Raw genomic sequence first — 18,003 nt, forward strand, 5'->3', positions numbered from 1 at the left:
ACGCAAACTAATCAACATTACAAATGCATAATTTCGTGTGAATCCACAATATCTTTTCAAACACTTGAATAGTCTATAAAATACGTTTGTACACTCTTGCACTAAATTCGTGTAAAAGAAACAACGTTAAAAAGTTTAAAGAATCTTTTGTGTCTGTTCCTTTTAACAAAATAGTTTACTCCAGAAAATACCTTTCATCATGAGTAACACTGCATAAAGTAAAACATTATATTGATCTGGTTTTATTTTTACCTAATGAATCTCAAGGTATTTTTATTTCATTCATTTTGTTTATTTGATCTTCTTACCGGTGGCGATATCTTTAGACTATTTTACTTGCTTATTGACAAGATACTTTTACTCGTCCATAGAGATTTCGTTATAAAAGTTTAGCAATATAAACAACTATCAAGCCTTAGGTTATTCTAATCGACTAGTTGCACTATTTTGCCCTCACGTCTCACTTTTTCTTTAATCTGCTGTTGTTGTTATTTTGAATTAAGCACAAAGCTACACATTAGCTAACTGTGCTCTGCCCACCACGGGTATCGAAACCCGGATTTTAGCGTTGTAAGTCTGCAGACGTACCGCTGAGCCACTGGGGGATCTTTAATCTATGATAGTTGTACTGTAATTATTTGCCAATAAGAAATGTAAATTTTTTTTTGTATTATAATTTGTTTTGAAATTTTAAGACAGAAAAAATCCTATTAAGCCTATTTTTCAAAAAATATTTTTTTCGATATATACATATGTGTGTGCGCGCGCGCGTGCATGTGTGTTTATGTATCCGTAACATTTTATTCTGCAGTATTTGAATGCAAATTTTCAGCATGACGAAGAAAAAACATTCTGGTTGAAAACACTTGTTTTGTGTATCAAGGGATCTATTATATAGCACACCTAGTAGTGACGAAATAAAATCGTTCTTAGTGCTAGTGTAATAAGCATGCCCCCATTGTACAGGAACTTGTAAAATGCATTTTAAATATTCTTTACGTTCCACATTACAGAAGCGTGCGCCCGTGTTTGTATACTCTTTTAAAATTGACAGTACATAATAAGATAAAAAAGAGAATGAACACAAAAATTGCATAATATTATTTCAGAAAAAAATATCAGTTTACTGTGTTGGTTTAAAAAGAGATGATTTTAATTTGAGAGAAGATTCAAAACAAAAACGAAACATCAGTATGAACAAAATACAGCCTATTCATAAGATCTAATATATCTTTGCTGGGCTCTGGTTTGCTTCTGTGCAATTCTTCGGTTTGGATTGGTCGAGTTCGCTCATATCGAACTGTGACGACACCAAGATATCCAGTAGTGTTTGTTACCTTTTTACCAATTATTTAAAGATCTTTAAAATTACTAATATATATATAACATATACATACACATACACACATACATATATATATTTATAACTTGGTTTTCAGCATTTCTAAGTATCTGTATTATTGCAGAATGTTTTATAGAGATGCTCTATGTCACATGTTGCATGTTGTTTTGTTGCATGTAGATGATTAACGTTAATTCTCACTTTCCAGCTATTTGTGACAACTGTCATTTTGTGTTTGTAATTTTGACAAAAGTTTACTATATGAACAAGAACACCTTTATTTTTGAAGTGTATATCATTGGTCCCAAGCCTAATATTCTTCTATTGTCGATTCTTCATCCATCTCAGGTTCTCTGTTTTCATGCAGCGCTCGTTTATTATTTCACCTTATGGCAAATAGTTCAAAATGAAGAAGAGAATATGCTCCAAGCAACAGCCCGTTAATGATAACTAGAATGAACTGGTCCTTCCTGAACCTTCCTTAAAATGGACAAAAAATCACGACTAATAAATATAACTACTTATATAGTGTTAATATATAAGACTATATATAATATATAACATGACAGTTATATAACTTAATCAATAATTTTAATATCGTCAAAAATTAATATAACTTAAAATAATTAGCTTTCTTTTGTTTGTGGACTTACAACGCTAAAAATCGGGTTTTGATACTTGCGGTGAGGAGAGCATAGGTAATTAGTTCATTGCGAGTGTATTTAATGTTTTTTGTTTTTACTACTATGGCTATTTCTTTCTTAAGTAACATAAAGGGAAACACCGACGTAGAAGTGATCACCAAAGCAAGAATATCAGATGTATTTTATGTTTTCAAAAAGTACTGACAACCACTGAACTAGAAATATTGTTCCTAATTAACAAACGTAAAATTCAGCAGAAGTACCTCAAACTATTGAACAAATAACAAAAAGTAAGTTTTAGATGTTGTAACAAAGAGGCAATTATGTCCAGTAATAAAAACGTTTTGTGATATTTTTAAATATGGTTGTGCTTACTATTTAAAAGACATGTAAAGCAAGAGCTATCAAGCATATTTCCTGCGACCATAACACAAACCTGAAGAATATTTACAGCAAAAAGCAACTTTAACACCAACCTTAAGCATATTTCAAACAGAAAGTAACTGTGGCACCAATTTCGAGCGTATTTTCAGCAACAAGTAGCTGTTACAACAGCTTCAAACATATTCAGCAAAAAGTAACTTTAACACAAATCTAAAGTATACTTCAAACAAAAAGCAACTTTAACACTTGTATCAAACATATTTCACACAAAAAATAACTTTAATATCAACATCAAGCATGTTTCTAGCAAAGTAAAAATTATAACAACTGCAACACCAATAAAAAGCAACTTTAACACTAATCTCAAGCATGTTTCCAACAAAAAATACCTTTAACACTAATCTAAAATTTATTTCCAACAAAAAGCAACCGTAGGCAAAGTAACCTGACTCGGACACAGGAATAGCTGGTAATCTAAGTTTTTTTTTATGTTTCTAAGGTGCACGATATACCACTAGATAGTAGATTATTCTACTAAACCAACTATTTTTAAAGTGCTTTTGTTAATTTATACACAAGTACAAAGTTAAGGACATAATAATGTTGTATATATAGTTCACGAATTCTGTACAAGGGATGTTATATACAATACAAAAATATCATAATCAGAGTTCTTTTTATTTTCATTGGACAATTTAAAATGTTCAGATTTGGAGAAACGACTGTAATATGTAAAATGAACAGTTTATTTCCGCAATAAACCATTAGGAGGCAGCAAGTACAAACAAATGCATAAATCATTGAGTTACTGTATCGCTTTAATAATTCAGAGAAACTTCTCGAACTTTTTACATATATATACTGTGTAAAAAGAAGTAACTCTAGAAAATCTATTTATCCCTAACAGAAAATTTTAAGTATATTTTTACGTTTATATGTATTTTTGCTATGAGGCTTATTAATTTTATATATTAATATCAAAGATAACGTCTATCTTCCGTTGATTTCTATAGCAGAAATTGTTATTTAGACTAAAATACAAAAGCCTGAATGAACTTTTACTTGGAAGAAATGGACAGACTATTCAAGTTATTAGTGAGTTAGTAAGATAAATTATAAATAGACGATAGTTATACATATTTTTGGCGTGTAGAAGATCAGAAGTTAAATCAAATTTAGTTAAATTAAAATCTTATTAGACACGTACTGTTGTTTGTTATACATGTATAAAGCATACCCATCCACATAGGTATGCAGATTGTGTCTTCCACGTTTTATTTCTCCTTTTTACGTATTATTGATTGTCAGTTTGAAAAGTGAGATCATAACAGTGGTAAAGAGATGCCTAATGTTTTCACTTGAACAGCAGACAAGAGTGACGTACAACGGTGTAAGAAGCATTCTGCCTGAACTGTTTACTCTCCCTTCACGACACTTTTCGAAACATTATCAGTTTAACTTTAGATCTTTCACTCACACAAGTCACATAATGTTTAGTAAATAAAGTCGCCAGAATTTCTGGTACGGACTTCCGAACTAAATCACTATGCAACTGAAGAACAGAATTTTGATTTATGCAGGCAACATATTAACCGTTTATCATTACAGATAACACGCTATTTTTATCAAACAGCTTTAATGGCAATAGTAGTTTAATAATTTGCATTACAATGAGAAGTTACAATGAGAAGTTACAAAGATATATTTAATGAAATACTGTTTTGAGTTACGTAATCTGCTCCTCCACACACTTTGAACGAGATATTCAAGTATTATAATTTACGCGCATAAAATGTCACGCCACAAGAAAGATATGAAGACGAGGCTTTATGGAACAGTACCGATTTATCGGCTTACTCGAAAACCAGAAACTTATCGTAATAACGGCTTAACAAACGGAATAATTAATACGATGCAGGTCTTGACAAAGTAACAGCAGGCGTTCATCGATTTTCGTTGGGTCTGTTGAGAACTGGCCATAGGCACGGGAAATCTTTTGCGAGGTTCAGCAAAAATATCTAGCCCTATTATAAAGTTGTCAAAGTTTTAGAGTAGTTTGTTAGGAGATGGGATAAAGAAAATATTTTTTCTCCGTGACTTTATCTACTTGTTTGTTTTTTGTTTTTGGAATTTCGCACAAAGCTACACGAGGGCTATCTGTGCTAGCCGTCCCTAATTTAGCTGTGTAAGACTAGAGGGAAGGCAGCTAGTCATCACCACCCACCGCCAACTCTTGGGCTATTCTTTTACCAACGAATAGTGGGATTGATCGTCACATTATAACGCCCCCACGGCTAAAAGGGCGAGCATGTTTGGCGCGACGAGGATGCGAACCCGCGACCCTCAAATTACGAGTCGCACGCCTTAACGCGCTTAGCCATGCCGGGCCCCTTTATCTACTTTTGCACATTTTATTATTAAAGGCATAAGTGTACATTATTATATTTTGACTGATAGAGGTTACAGTGATTGACAGAGATTTCTAAACGCGTAGGTCTATAATGAAATGGTTGTTTACAAAAATCTTTAAGATCAGTTATTCGGAATTCTCTTATAAACTGATTTATACAACATTAACTTGCTTTGTTGAATTATACATTGAAAAATATACACTGGAACTATAATGGTAGTTTACAAAAATCTTTAAGATTAATTATTCTGAATTCTCTAATAAGCCAATTTATACCATTTTAACTTGCTTTGTTCAACTATACATTGGAAATTATACACTGGTACTATACACTTAACTTAAAGTTAAGCTGAAACAGTTTCTACGTTGTTATTTCTTGAATTCTGGACAATGGGTTAAAATCTTATTTTTGATTATAATTTACTTACTTGAAAGATTAAATCTTTATTTCAACTTACCGGGTAATTCTGGCGAACTAGAAGAGCTATTTCTGTCATTCTTTCTTGTATGATCGTTGAACTTGCCACCTTTTATCAATATACAAAACTAAGTAAATAACTAAATTAGAAGTAACGTAGTTGATAGCAAGTAAAGACCAATTACACATTTGATGTCACATGCTGTCATAACTCAGTCTGGGTAAGCTTAAGAGAAGGTTTGATTTTGATTTTTGAATTTCGCGCAAAGCTACACGAGGGCTATTTGCGATAGCTGTCTCTAATTTAGCAGTGTAAGACTAGATAGAAGGTAGCTAGTCATCTCCACCTACCGCCAACTCTTGGACTACTCTTTTACCAACGAATAGTGGGATTGACCGTCATATTATAATGCCCTCACGGCTGAAAGAGCGAGCATGTTTGGTGTGACGGGGATTTTAACCCTCGACTCTCGGATTACGAGTCGAGTGCTTGTCCACCTGGCCATGCCTGGCCCTTGAAGAGAAGGAAACTTGTTAAATGATATACAGTCGGTGTTGACAGTATGGGTAATTTTGTCCATTGCACTTTTTGATATGCAAGTATTCAAGATATTAATAACGTTTTAAATGAGTTTTCTGAAGTTTCGAATTTCAAAAATCCGAAAAGAAGTCAAGAATTTCTCAGTGTAGCGCATTCAACAAATGTTTTGTCTTATCTTATTTGACCCGACATGACTAGGTGGCTATGGCGCTTGATTCTCAATCTGAGGAGCGCGGTTTCGAATCCATCTTACACCAAACATGCTCGACTCTTTTGGCGTTTGGGTGTTAGAATGTCGCACACAATCCCACGGGATTCGTTGTAAAAGAGTAGCCCAAGATTTGGCGACGAGCAGAGATGGCTAGCTGCCTTTCTTCTAGTCTTACAGTACTGAATTAGGGACGGCTAACACAGATAGCGTTTGTGTGTAGATTTGCGCGAAATTAGAAACAACAACAATCAAACTTATTTTATCGTATAAAATATGTAATAACTTTAATATTTCTTATAGAAAATAATTATGGTCATGAGTGGAAAAGCTAAGATTTTTACTGTTATATCTTACAACCGAATTAGGACTACGATTCATGCATAATCTTGAAAACCTTGACTTATTTGTACTGTTAGTTTCAGATACAACATAATCCTGGTCCGGCTGACTTATTTTTATCCTTTTGTTTTTCTTCCAAAGTTTCATCAAAGTTGAGATTTAGTGTAAAAACAAAAGAGCTGTCACCAGCCCAGATTTCATGAAAGAAACATTACATAAACAATAAAAAGTCACATATGCTTGTGTGATTATGTCCAGCCCAGATTTCATGAAAGAAACATTACATAAACAATAAAAAGTCACATATGCTTGTGTGATTATGTCACAGCTTTAGAACACTCAAGTTGAAAATGTAGCAAGCAAAACCACATAAAACAAACTCGAACAAACTCGTAACTGGGAAAAACGAATACTTCCTGATAGTAATTTAGTTTTTAAGGAAAGAAAATTTTCTCAATAGGGGCGATATCCCCCTTCGTCCCGTTCCTGCTCGCGATATTGTTTTGTTATATTCATGTGATTTTTAAATTTTTGCTGGAGAAGGTTGTACGTTGCTAGTGAAATTAAAGGCTTATGAAGATAACAGAGAAGCAGAAACAAGTCTGGGAAGTTCCAAGGCCCCAGGACAGAGGCAAGGACCAAGGTCGTTTGTGACGTCGTTGAGAAGAGAAGAAACAAAGCAATAAACATTCAAGAAAGCACATCCCAGCAGTGTCACGGGATGGCTGGCATCTGTAAATCCAATTGTAACTTGAAGCTAACCTCGATGTAAAGACATCTGTTTTGGTCTTCTCTTTCTTTTTTTTTTAAAGTTAAATAAGGAAATTTTCCATGAAACTTATATCGTAGTTTGTAGAATACTACTGCTATAATATCGTTTAGTTAGGTCCAGTTTTGAAAGTATTAGGACTAAAGTATATGATTTCATGTCTAAATCAGTAAAATATAAAATATAATTACAAGAAAACAATTACTCCTTGTAAGTTGTGCTACATGCTACTTTCAACTCAGTTGTTGATTGTCTTTTGATTGAGATGACACATTTTGCACCCGAGTCAATACCAGTTAAAATATCACATTTTGTATGCAAGCGAAAATAATGTGAAACAAAAAGAGTTATGCGGGAAAGACGTCAACAACAAAATTAAACAGTGAATAGAAGTAATAAGCGAAGTGGCGTAAAGTAAAAGAGAAACATTTCGTTGGTTGAAAATGTGATTTTACCCTAAAAATAGGGTAAAATAATGGTCTAAGAAAGTGTCATTGAAAATAAAGTTACGAAACAATGCAGTTAAAGAAAACCTGGAAATTAAATTAGAAGTTTTACTACAATGAACAATAAAAAAGTAAAAATGAAGGAATAAAACTTTTTAATCAGAAAACCAACAATATAAATATTGTTGTATTGCACATCAACACATAAAGTTACGAAGAAATTAAATAGTCTAAAATTCAAAATAATATTTTTTTATCTACACTTCAAAAATAAGATCGTGAGTCATAAATAAAATAAAAAGGTTTTAAAGTGAATCCTTCTGAGTGTAGATTTGAATATCTCGACAGGAAATCTGAGAAACGTTAAAATTTAATAGAAAAATATCACTCTTACAAAGAAAATTTTAAAACCGCGAGTAAATAATAAAGTAGAAGAACCAAAAGATTCAAAATAAAAAAGTAAAATTAAAAAGTTTAAATATATTATTGACAAAACAGCTACAGAGTATAAAATATAAAGGACGTTTAGGTTTAGGAGCAAAGTAACATTTCTTTTTAATACAACAACTTCAAGAGGTAAATTATATATCAGTTCGACCAGTATATTTAATATTATTCATTTGCAATAAATCTTTAATTTAAAAAATTAATTAAATTGATAATTCCAAATCAAATACTTGCAAATGTTTCGTAGGAGCAAAATTACTTCACTTACAACATTTTGTAAAATATAACTTACATAGCATCACTTTTGGTATAATACAACAATATTTGAGGTTGTGTATATATACAAAATAATATCTTCAGGAAGTATTTCGTTAAATGGGATTAATAATCAGAGAAAATTTGAAAGAAACAGAAAAAAGAATAAATTAATAGGCACTTAAAAGATAGTATATTTCTAATACCTTTAAATATATATAAGTTAGCCTGGTAGCTTATGCTATACCTGAAACACTTTTTCACTGTCGTTCTTCTTAAAATTCATATAAAACCTACCACTTAAACCAATGGAACATATCTAGCATGGTTTTCTCACAGAATTTACTAGATAAAAAAGTATTTGAAAACTTAAATATTGCACGCATGGTTGTTGAATATCGTCTTTCCACTGACTACCGCTAGGTGCTCTAGCTAAGTTTCTCTAAGATATGAATTTACCCCGTCTATTGTCGGCGCCGCCCTCAACCGAAAACGTTGGTTTACCGACAGTCAAGTTATTGATCCATTGCTTTTTTCCTGTAATAAATATATTACATTTTTTACTCACTTATTTTTTCTTATTAAACTGACAACATTGAATTTGTTTAAAATGTATCTTCAACAAAATGACATACCTCTATAAAAGCAGTGTGAAATTAATAACTTATTACTCTTTTTCGGTGAATATTATTGAACATATTTATTTTAGTAACTAATTATTCAATAAACTAGAATAAATAAAATTTCAATTGCACTTTACATCGATCCAGCTGAACACTGAAACTTGAAACTACGGTGCGAAACTGATTATGGCTTGGAATACGATAATTACCATAAGCAAATACGTTTCACACTTCAAATGAATTTGTACATAGACAAATGTTTATCTATTACGTTAGCAGCTGTGTTTACTGCGTAACCAAAAGTCATACTTTATTTGCTCTTTGTTCACCCAACACAACTTATATACGTACCGTTTATACTTTGTAAGAAAGAGGTTGATAGTTCACCTTCATCTTGAGAAGAGAGGTGGATTTCTGTGAAATAAAGACGATGTTACATTGGTATCGCTATTTTTATTATGAGCTTTTCATCTACGTAACTGAGGTATGTTACATATTACACTAAATAAATGTGCATTCCTTATGCTAAATATAAGTATTAAATCTAAAAACTAATATGAGACTTAAAACGGAGAATTTAGAGCAAAAGATATTTCTCCCAAGACCTAATTTGACTTCATAGTTTTTGACAGCATTTTAAATTTAATATTTAATTTCAGCTTTCTCATACATCAGTAGCAAGTCTACATATCTCAGTACGTCTTGTGGTAAAATTCAAAAAAAGAAAAGGTCACAAATTAAACATCCTAAGGGTCTCTTCACACCAAACATGCTTGCTCTTTCAGCTGTGGGGGAGTTTAAAATCTTTACATCCACTGGCTATTTCTCTAGACCAATCATGACGTGAAAATTTTATTGATCGTTTTAAAATCCATAAGGAACACTCAGCCAGTATATAAACTATAAAGAGGCCGCATGACGTGTCGTTTCTGGAAAGTATTTGTTTGTGTGTGCACTTTGACATTATTTTTTTTCCATATTATTTTTTCATTGATATGGCAACAAAAGATTGTATAGATGACCGAAACTTATACTGTTACATTTCTAATAAAACTTTGATTGACTTCGGATAAATAGTATGAAAGAACAATGAGGAAAGCTAAAAAAGAAGTACAGATTGCCTTAAAGATGTTATTGACATATTTTTGGGAAACAACAAAGCCCCAAATTACGAAAATATTATCAATAACATTTTCAATAAATTCAAAGAGCTGGGGCATAATATGAGCTTAAATGTTCATTTATTACACTCACATATTGACTATTTCCCTGAAAATCTCGGTGCCATCAGCGACATACAAGGAAAAAAGTTTCTCAAGGCGCCAGGAAGATGGAGAGGATGTATCAGGGAAGGTGGAACATTACTGCTGATCATTGAAACGAGATTGCACAGAAAGGATACATAAAAGAAGGACCACAACACACAGTTTGAGACTAAAAGACGCATAAACTTCACACAAAACCAATTTGTTCATGGTGGTAAAGGAAATAATAATATAATCTAAGCCAGAGTTTAAATTTTCTTCCCGATTTGTAAAAAAAAAATCTCACGTAATAGAGAAAAATGAATATTAATTTGGAAATTTGCATAGCTGATTTATGGAAAGTATATCATTAAAACTAAAACAGCTTTTATAAAGTTTAAATTCACAGGCCTGTGTAATCTATCAGTTCAGGAGTTGATTTAAAATTCACTTTCATTTTTGCCATCCCAAATATAATAAACTTTAAAATGTTCTGATTTAATATTATTTAAAAACTGCAATAACCTTTTATGAAGATAAAAGACTTCTTGCGAAATCAATAATTACGGCCATTATTGAAGTCATCATATATATATTACTAGATGTGCATTGCTTTGAAAATATACATATTCCTCTTCAATAAACTCTTCCTAAATATACATTACAACAAAACATATGAAATCTTACAAGTACGATGATAATTTAAGATGAATCAACTTCATAGTGGATACATAATATAAATAACAGAATAATATTCAGATAGGTGTTTTCTCCGTTAGTTAACACTGTTTTATTCTACTAATACACATTTTGGTTATAAAGGACAGCACTGTTATGTTGATAATAAGTAACATATAAAATCTAATGTATTTAAAGCTGTATTAAGTTGTATAAAGAAAAAGTATAATAAGAGAAATGATGTAATGCGGTGTTTTTCATCGTTATATTAGCTTGATGGTTTTTCGTGAAAAGAAAGCAACTAGCTATTCGCGACAACGTATTTAAATAAGTGGAAGGCACCGAAATAACACAGCCCTCAGTCTGATGCTATTGTAAGCATTTATTCTGTGAGACAAAAAATATTGGCATTTAGAAAAGATAAGTACTTGGTAAATAACTGATAATTATAAACACCTGTTTTATTCATGTTTAAGGTAACCATTTGTAAATAAAAAAAATATTAATTCATATACAAAAAGAGTTTTTGGAAACTACAAAGTAAGTTCAAAAAACGTGACATAAAAGTATCAGCTTTTAACATTGTTAAAGGTTCATGCTTGTACATTGGATATAATAAAACGTGAGATTCATGCCAATTCTTATTTGTTACTTGTCAGGGCTCGGGATTTCGAGTACGAAATTTGTATAAACTCGCTGAGGACAATTTTTTCTACCTGTTTTGCATTTGTTTACTTGTTGTTTATTTTTAATATGGTATGCTATTGTTATACATAAGAGGTAAAAGTTATTAATGATCTACATTCCTCTCGTCCTGTCTTCTTTTATGACGCTACGTTATAACAGTTATAAATCACGAACTCAACTACAAATTGTTTGTTTCGTGTGTCCAAAACGGTTATAATTCTCACAAAATTTATTCCATTTCTGACTCTTATCCACAGATGAGCTTTGAATTCAGTTCGTAACAAAATTATTCTAACAATCCGTGCTAATTATTTTATTCATCGCACAAGATATTCTTCTTTATTATTTTATCACATTTCAAATGATGTTAATTTTTCAAGATTAATTACCGCCTGCCACGCTAACTGTCTACAAGAAATTAAAGGTTAAATCATATACTCTCATTGTATATAATATACTCTTCAAAAAAAGAAACGCAAAAGGCAAAATATGAGACAAATTGTTAACAAGTTTATTCCGGGTAGTTCTGTATGATGTGTGTGAAACTTTGCACATTTACTTCTGAACATCCAAAGTCTGCAAAGGCGAAGTCCACGTTCACTAGGTGAAGTTTAACGTCACTCAACGTCAATAAAGAGTATGCCCTTCGTGAGCATCAATAACTGCTTGGCATCTCCTGCCCATGGAAGCGATGAGATGACGAATCACATCCTGTGGAATGGCTGTCCACTTAGCCTGAAAAGCTGCTGCAAGTTGAGGTAGAGTCTGCGGTTGAGGTTGTCGCCGTCGCAGACGTCGGTCCAACTCGTCCCAAAGATGTTCGATGGGGTTTAAATCTGGTGATCTGGAGGGCCAGGGAAGAACGTTGATGTTGTGGTGTCTCAAGAAGACAGTGGTGAGTCGGGCTGTGTGAGAACGGGCGTTGTCATGTTGAAAAACGTCGTTGACGTTCACCATGATGGTTTGCACATGGGGCCTAAGAATCTCGTAGACGGTTGCGTACGATCTGATCGGGAATCCTACGCAGCCCTGGTATGGTTGAGGCAGTAGACGTCGCAGTGGTGGTCTTATCCCGAAGGTGACGTAACCTGATGTTGCGATCTTGTGCGGGCGTGGTCACACAAGGTCTGCCAGATCGTGGACGGTCACGAGTTGATCCATGTTGTTGGTGACGATTCCGTAGCCTTGTGATGGTGCTTGGGTGGACATTCACAGCTCTGGCAACATCTGATCGAGATTTGCCTGCTTTCAAGCGACCAATGGCGTTGTTACGTTGTGCTTCAGTCAGTCTTGGCGTAACTGTATTGCGTGTCGGTGGCTTAACACTGAGCTATGGAAACCGAGAACCCGTCACTTTTATAGGGATTTTGCACATGTTGCACTTGCAGAACATGCAGATTTCTCAAACAAATTTATTGGACACGCATGCGTTTTGGCGAAAAATCCGAGGTTTTCCTCCGTTTTCAAAGTGCACAACTTTTATTGTCATTTTGGTCTGACAATCATTGCCTTAACACGTGTAACATCACATACTCTGAACTTGTAACGTTATTACATATATTTCTCTTTAAAATAACAAAAATATTCCTTTTGCGTTTCTTGTTTTGAAGAGTATATTTAACGAATATCTGTATCTAATCGTGATGCTTCTATGAACGTTAAAGTATACTTTGTTTAAGATTTTTTGTTATTTAACTTGTTACAGAGATATATGTGTAGAAAAATGTAAATACACACACATAGATATAGATATATATACACAGAGGGAGGGAAAGTTAAGTGTTTAATGTTGAACAATATAAATAGTGTTACGTATTATAATTTATCCTGGACGAACCCCCAATTTTTATAAAGTATTACGATTTTAAATAGCTAGAAATTTGAATCTGAATATAGAAGTTAACTGAATGTCAATATGTATCAAATTTATGATATTTTCCCACAAGATTGATACACACAATTGTCTTTCTTAACACAATATATTTTAATAAGAAAACTAAATTTTTAACTGAAGTTAAACAGTTCGTATTGTTCGAAATCTATAATCGTTCCTGCTCAAATTTCTACACTTTCCCAATTAATAAGCGTTAATCACAATTATAGCTTCAGAGGTTTATAGTACACTGACTGTAGCAAACCAACATTATACAAAACTGTCTCTCCGCGTTGCGTTGGTTACCTTTTATAAGCTTCAAGGCGAGGTTCTTGAAATATTAGTTGGCAAAAATACTGGCAATCAATAGTATTAAACATACGTATAATACATTGCTGATTCTTAAACATGGGAATCTTCTACAAATTTAGACAACAGGCGGGAATCCGCAACACATATTTAACACTATAATTTGAATGCATTTATAAATATATACTAAAGTGGAGCAAATATAGATATTAAAACAAATATATACAATATGAAATATGTTACAAGCGACTGAAACTTTGTAAATAAAACCCTAATCCATTTTTCTTTTGTTGTTAATTGCTTTAACTCTCATTGATTAAAAAGTGCATAATATTTTAATTATAATACATTTGAAATTATGAAGACTAACTGCTACTGTGAGCTTAGTGTGTAGAGTTAGGACTAATCTAAACTAACTTAGTTGGCAGAAACTTGAGATTTAGGAAGAAAATATTACTAACATATAGTGCATTCAAATGATGATTCGATACCATCTAATCACTACAGGTTTAGACTGCCGGCTACTTAGCTTATAAGATTTAGCATTTTTAGTTAGTTTCTTTCTTACAACGGATCGTTTTTATTAATGCATATGCTGATTTGAATTTTTAGTTTTCCTATTTATATATCTGGCATACACTTGATTTGAAGTTCTTAATAATATTATATAACTTGGGTATGATAATAAAATAGTACAGATACTGGAACCACGAGAAACTGAAATGAAAAAAAAAACACTACAAATTTAAATTGTGACTTTAGTCAAAACATGTTGAGGACAAGAAAAGTTTTATTACCGTACAGGCGAATTGACCCTTCAGTTTCTCCGAGAGAATTTTTAGCGAAACATCTGTATTTTCCATAGTCGTCAGGCTCCACGTTTCGTATGGTTAACTTCATGTAAATCTTGTAAGATTCTTCTACGGTGCCACAGGTATATTTCATGTTTGATACAATCATAGCACCGTCTTCCTTTGTCCAATAATTTATTGGCGTTGGGAAAGCTTCAGTGTGACATTCTAATGTGATGTCACTTCCTAGAAGCGCTCCGACCAATTGATGAGGAATCCAGATTAGTGGTGGGACTATATAAAATCCAATAAACTTATTGTAACAGAAAGTCTGCGAAATGATATCATTAGAACTTAAAAATAGCAAAGATATAGGCATGATCACAACTATAACAAAAACACAATAATAGGTATAGTTTGCCGGCTTATTAGCTTATAAGGTTTAGCGTTTCTAGTTAGTTTCCTTCTTATAACGGATCGGTTTTATTAATATATATGTTTATTTAATTTTTTAGTTCTCCTAGTGAAATCAACACCATGACGATTTGCTTATTATAAGCCCCATTGCAGAGTGTTGCAGTATGTAAAAAAATTAACGCATAGATGGGTAGTTTGTATATGCAAGATTAATTTTTGTCATGTTGTATATAGGTGTGAGTTATATTATTCTCAGTAATGCTACTCGAAACAATATCTTCATAAACAGTACCATGCAAAAGTGTAAGAACAAGGAAATATTTTGTCATTCTTTCTATTTTATGGAACTAATTATTTTATGTCATTAGGTAATGTAAATTTTAACACTGTCTTAATACTTCACTGATCTTTGTTGATAGTTGAATGAACTATTCTTTAGAGTTACCATATACTTGAACCAAGGGCATGTCATACGGGTTCTGCTTGATCATACTTACGAAATATATGGTCTCAAACAGGTGTTATGGTACACCATGCAGTGTTTTAACTATATAAAAAAAGCTAGTAAGGAGCTAGCATATGGTACAGGTATATGCTAGAAAAAACCTATTTAATAACACTTCATTAATAAACCTTGACAAAAACAGCGTTTAACAATATATGTTAAGTTTTGTTGTTGTGCCAGGGACCAGAAAGCATAAAGAATTGTCTATAGAAAAGAGAGTTTGCATAAAAGTTTCATGTGATGCTGGTTGGACTCTCTGACAAATTGCTGCAGACTTGAAATACTCCCCTGTCAAGTTTGAAAAGATCCTGAAGTCTAATATTAGACTTTGTTTTAACACTTTTGCACAGTACTGTATATCTCTGTGTCGGTGTGTATATATATATATATATATATATGTATGTATTTCATTTTAAGAATTGCAGTTTTCATTGCGTAACTGGTTTTTAGTTCATATTTGATCCATATTGTGTGTAAACATATACGCACAAATCTAAACACCAGTAATATTCAATTATGGATACTAGGTTTTAGTTTAGTTTAATACCACTAGCATAAAACACCTGCACCCCACAAGCTAGGGTGTTTAAAGATCCCATTATGATTGACAAAGATCCCAATGTACCTGTAAAACCCATCCGTTATCGTTAATTACGTCTATAGCTACAAAAGGAGTCTGACCCCAAATATCTATTCGTTAGGACATTCGTCTATGTTACCCACTCACAGACCTATATCGAGTCTAGGTAAACTTCTGGATGCGGTTTAGTCCCCTCTACTTTGTACCCCAAGTAAATATGAATAGGGTAAAATGCCATATAAATAAGGACATTCCCGAGACTACCAGTTACGTTTGTTTTTGTTAGCTTCAAAAGTGTGAGAGATGTTTGCTGACAAATGCATTCACACAAAAGGTGAATTAATACAAAACATGTCGAACTAAAATTTTCTATAATATTTGTTCTTTATACCACATAAAATTATTTCATGCGAGTAAAATAAAGATCATTCTCCAGATCAGTTTTTATTTTTACTTGTGACGAAGAAGTCAAAGCGATCTGAAAGCACACATTCTGAATAAAGACAAAAATATATATATATTAACGGTTTTTATAGTGCGTTTGTGTGTATATGTTTTGTTATAGCAAAATCACATGGGGTTATTTACTGTGTCCAACAAAGGAATTCAAGTCCCTAATTTTAGTATTGTAAATCCGAAATTTTATCGCTGTTCTACCGGGTTCCGATTTCCATAGAGACATTTACTTTAATACTTATTTAATTTATTAGAACAAATATTTTTTATTATTATTTTATACAACATTTCATTACCGAGGGTTGATTACGCTTCATAGAGACATGTTTTAGATTTTGTAGTGTTCAGACTGGCATCCATAATTACACATTGTTGTTAGTCATCATAACTTTCCTGTAAGTTAAATATATAGATACTGATGATGTCCCCCATAGTGCTACGTCTCGCACTGTAGTAACACGCCTCCGAATTAAAGTGTAGATGTTGTTTTTATAAAATACGATTAACCTTCTATGTTTTTTAATTACAAAACGTTACTATTCAAAAATCCTGTCATGACAAACAAACTATGGTATTTATAAGTACAGTGCACCCTCTTTTCATGCGAAAATAATTTATTCAGCATCTCATTAAAGACCACGAAAATGAGTTTCAATTATTTAAAGAAAAGATAAAGCATTTACAATTCGATAATTACTAAGAAGGCTTAAAGCAATAAAGTGAAACAAAAAGTCAAATATATCAGTGAAGCCTGCTCTCTAGTAAATATTATTATTTTTATTTTAAAAGTTTAAGACAAAAACAAACAAACAAACAGGAAGTAGACTATGAGGATAAGTTTTGTTGTTCTTTTATATTTTGTGAGTAACAATTTTCATCACTTACAAGCAAATGAATTTGGCAAGTAATGAGGACCATAAGAAAACACAGATCTGTAATGATTTTATTCTATTGAAATGTTTACATGTTCTACAGTACATCTTGTCCACTAAATCTGAAAATGGTATTCATTTTTCTCCATCACTTACAGATTTTTCACAAAATGTCTTATGTAATTTTACCTAAGTGAACCATTTTCGTTAAACACCAATCGCGACTTGAGAATTTCATTGATTGTTTTAAAACCCACGACGAACACTTCGCTAGTATATAAACTGTTAACAGGGCACATGATGTGTCATTTCTGGATAGTATATTTTGTGCGTGCATTTCACATTACTTTTTCTTTTCAATATTATTTATTCACCGTTATGGTAAAAAGATGCTCTTTAGATTACCCAACTCAATCTGTTATATTTCTCTTAAACTTTTGTTAGGCCTCAGAGCAGGAAACTGACTTTAGATAAACAATTCGAAAGAACAATGAGAAAAGTTGGAAAATAAGCATAGATTTCCCTTTAAAATGTTATTAACAATTTTTAAGAAACAACAAGGATTCAAATTATAAAAATATTGTCAATAACATGTTCGATAAATTCAAAGAGTTAGGTTGCAATATGCACTTGAACGTTTATTTCTTACATTTACATATTGACTAATTCCCTAAAAATCTCGATACTGTCAGGGAAGAACAAGGGGAAAGATTTTATCAAGACATCAGGGAAATGAAAATGAGATATTAGGGAAGGTGTAGC

At 32.4% G+C, this 18,003-nt stretch overlaps 1 protein-coding gene across 3 annotated transcripts in view; it reads right to left on the reverse strand.

The window, feature by feature from the left end:
* Positions 1-1,131: 1,131 nt before the first annotated feature.
* The window catches only part of LOC143249118 (lachesin-like), an 85,256-nt gene continuing 68,384 nt past the window's right edge, over positions 1,132-18,003 (reverse strand). For all 3 annotated transcript variants that reach the window (XM_076498469.1, XM_076498468.1, XM_076498467.1), the window contains exons 6-10: positions 14,418-14,705; positions 9,181-9,243; positions 8,666-8,743; positions 5,239-5,307; positions 1,132-1,822 (exon numbers count right to left, since the gene is read on the reverse strand). In XM_076498469.1, coding sequence (XP_076354584.1) covers positions 1,725-1,822; positions 5,239-5,307; positions 8,666-8,743; positions 9,181-9,243; positions 14,418-14,705 — 596 coding nt within the window. In that variant the 3' untranslated portion in view covers positions 1,132-1,724. The remainder of the gene's footprint in view (positions 1,823-5,238; positions 5,308-8,665; positions 8,744-9,180; positions 9,244-14,417; positions 14,706-18,003) is intronic.

This window comes from Tachypleus tridentatus, chromosome 4 (genome assembly GCF_004210375.1).
Source record: "Tachypleus tridentatus isolate NWPU-2018 chromosome 4, ASM421037v1, whole genome shotgun sequence".
NCBI lineage: Eukaryota > Metazoa > Arthropoda > Merostomata > Xiphosura > Limulidae > Tachypleus > Tachypleus tridentatus.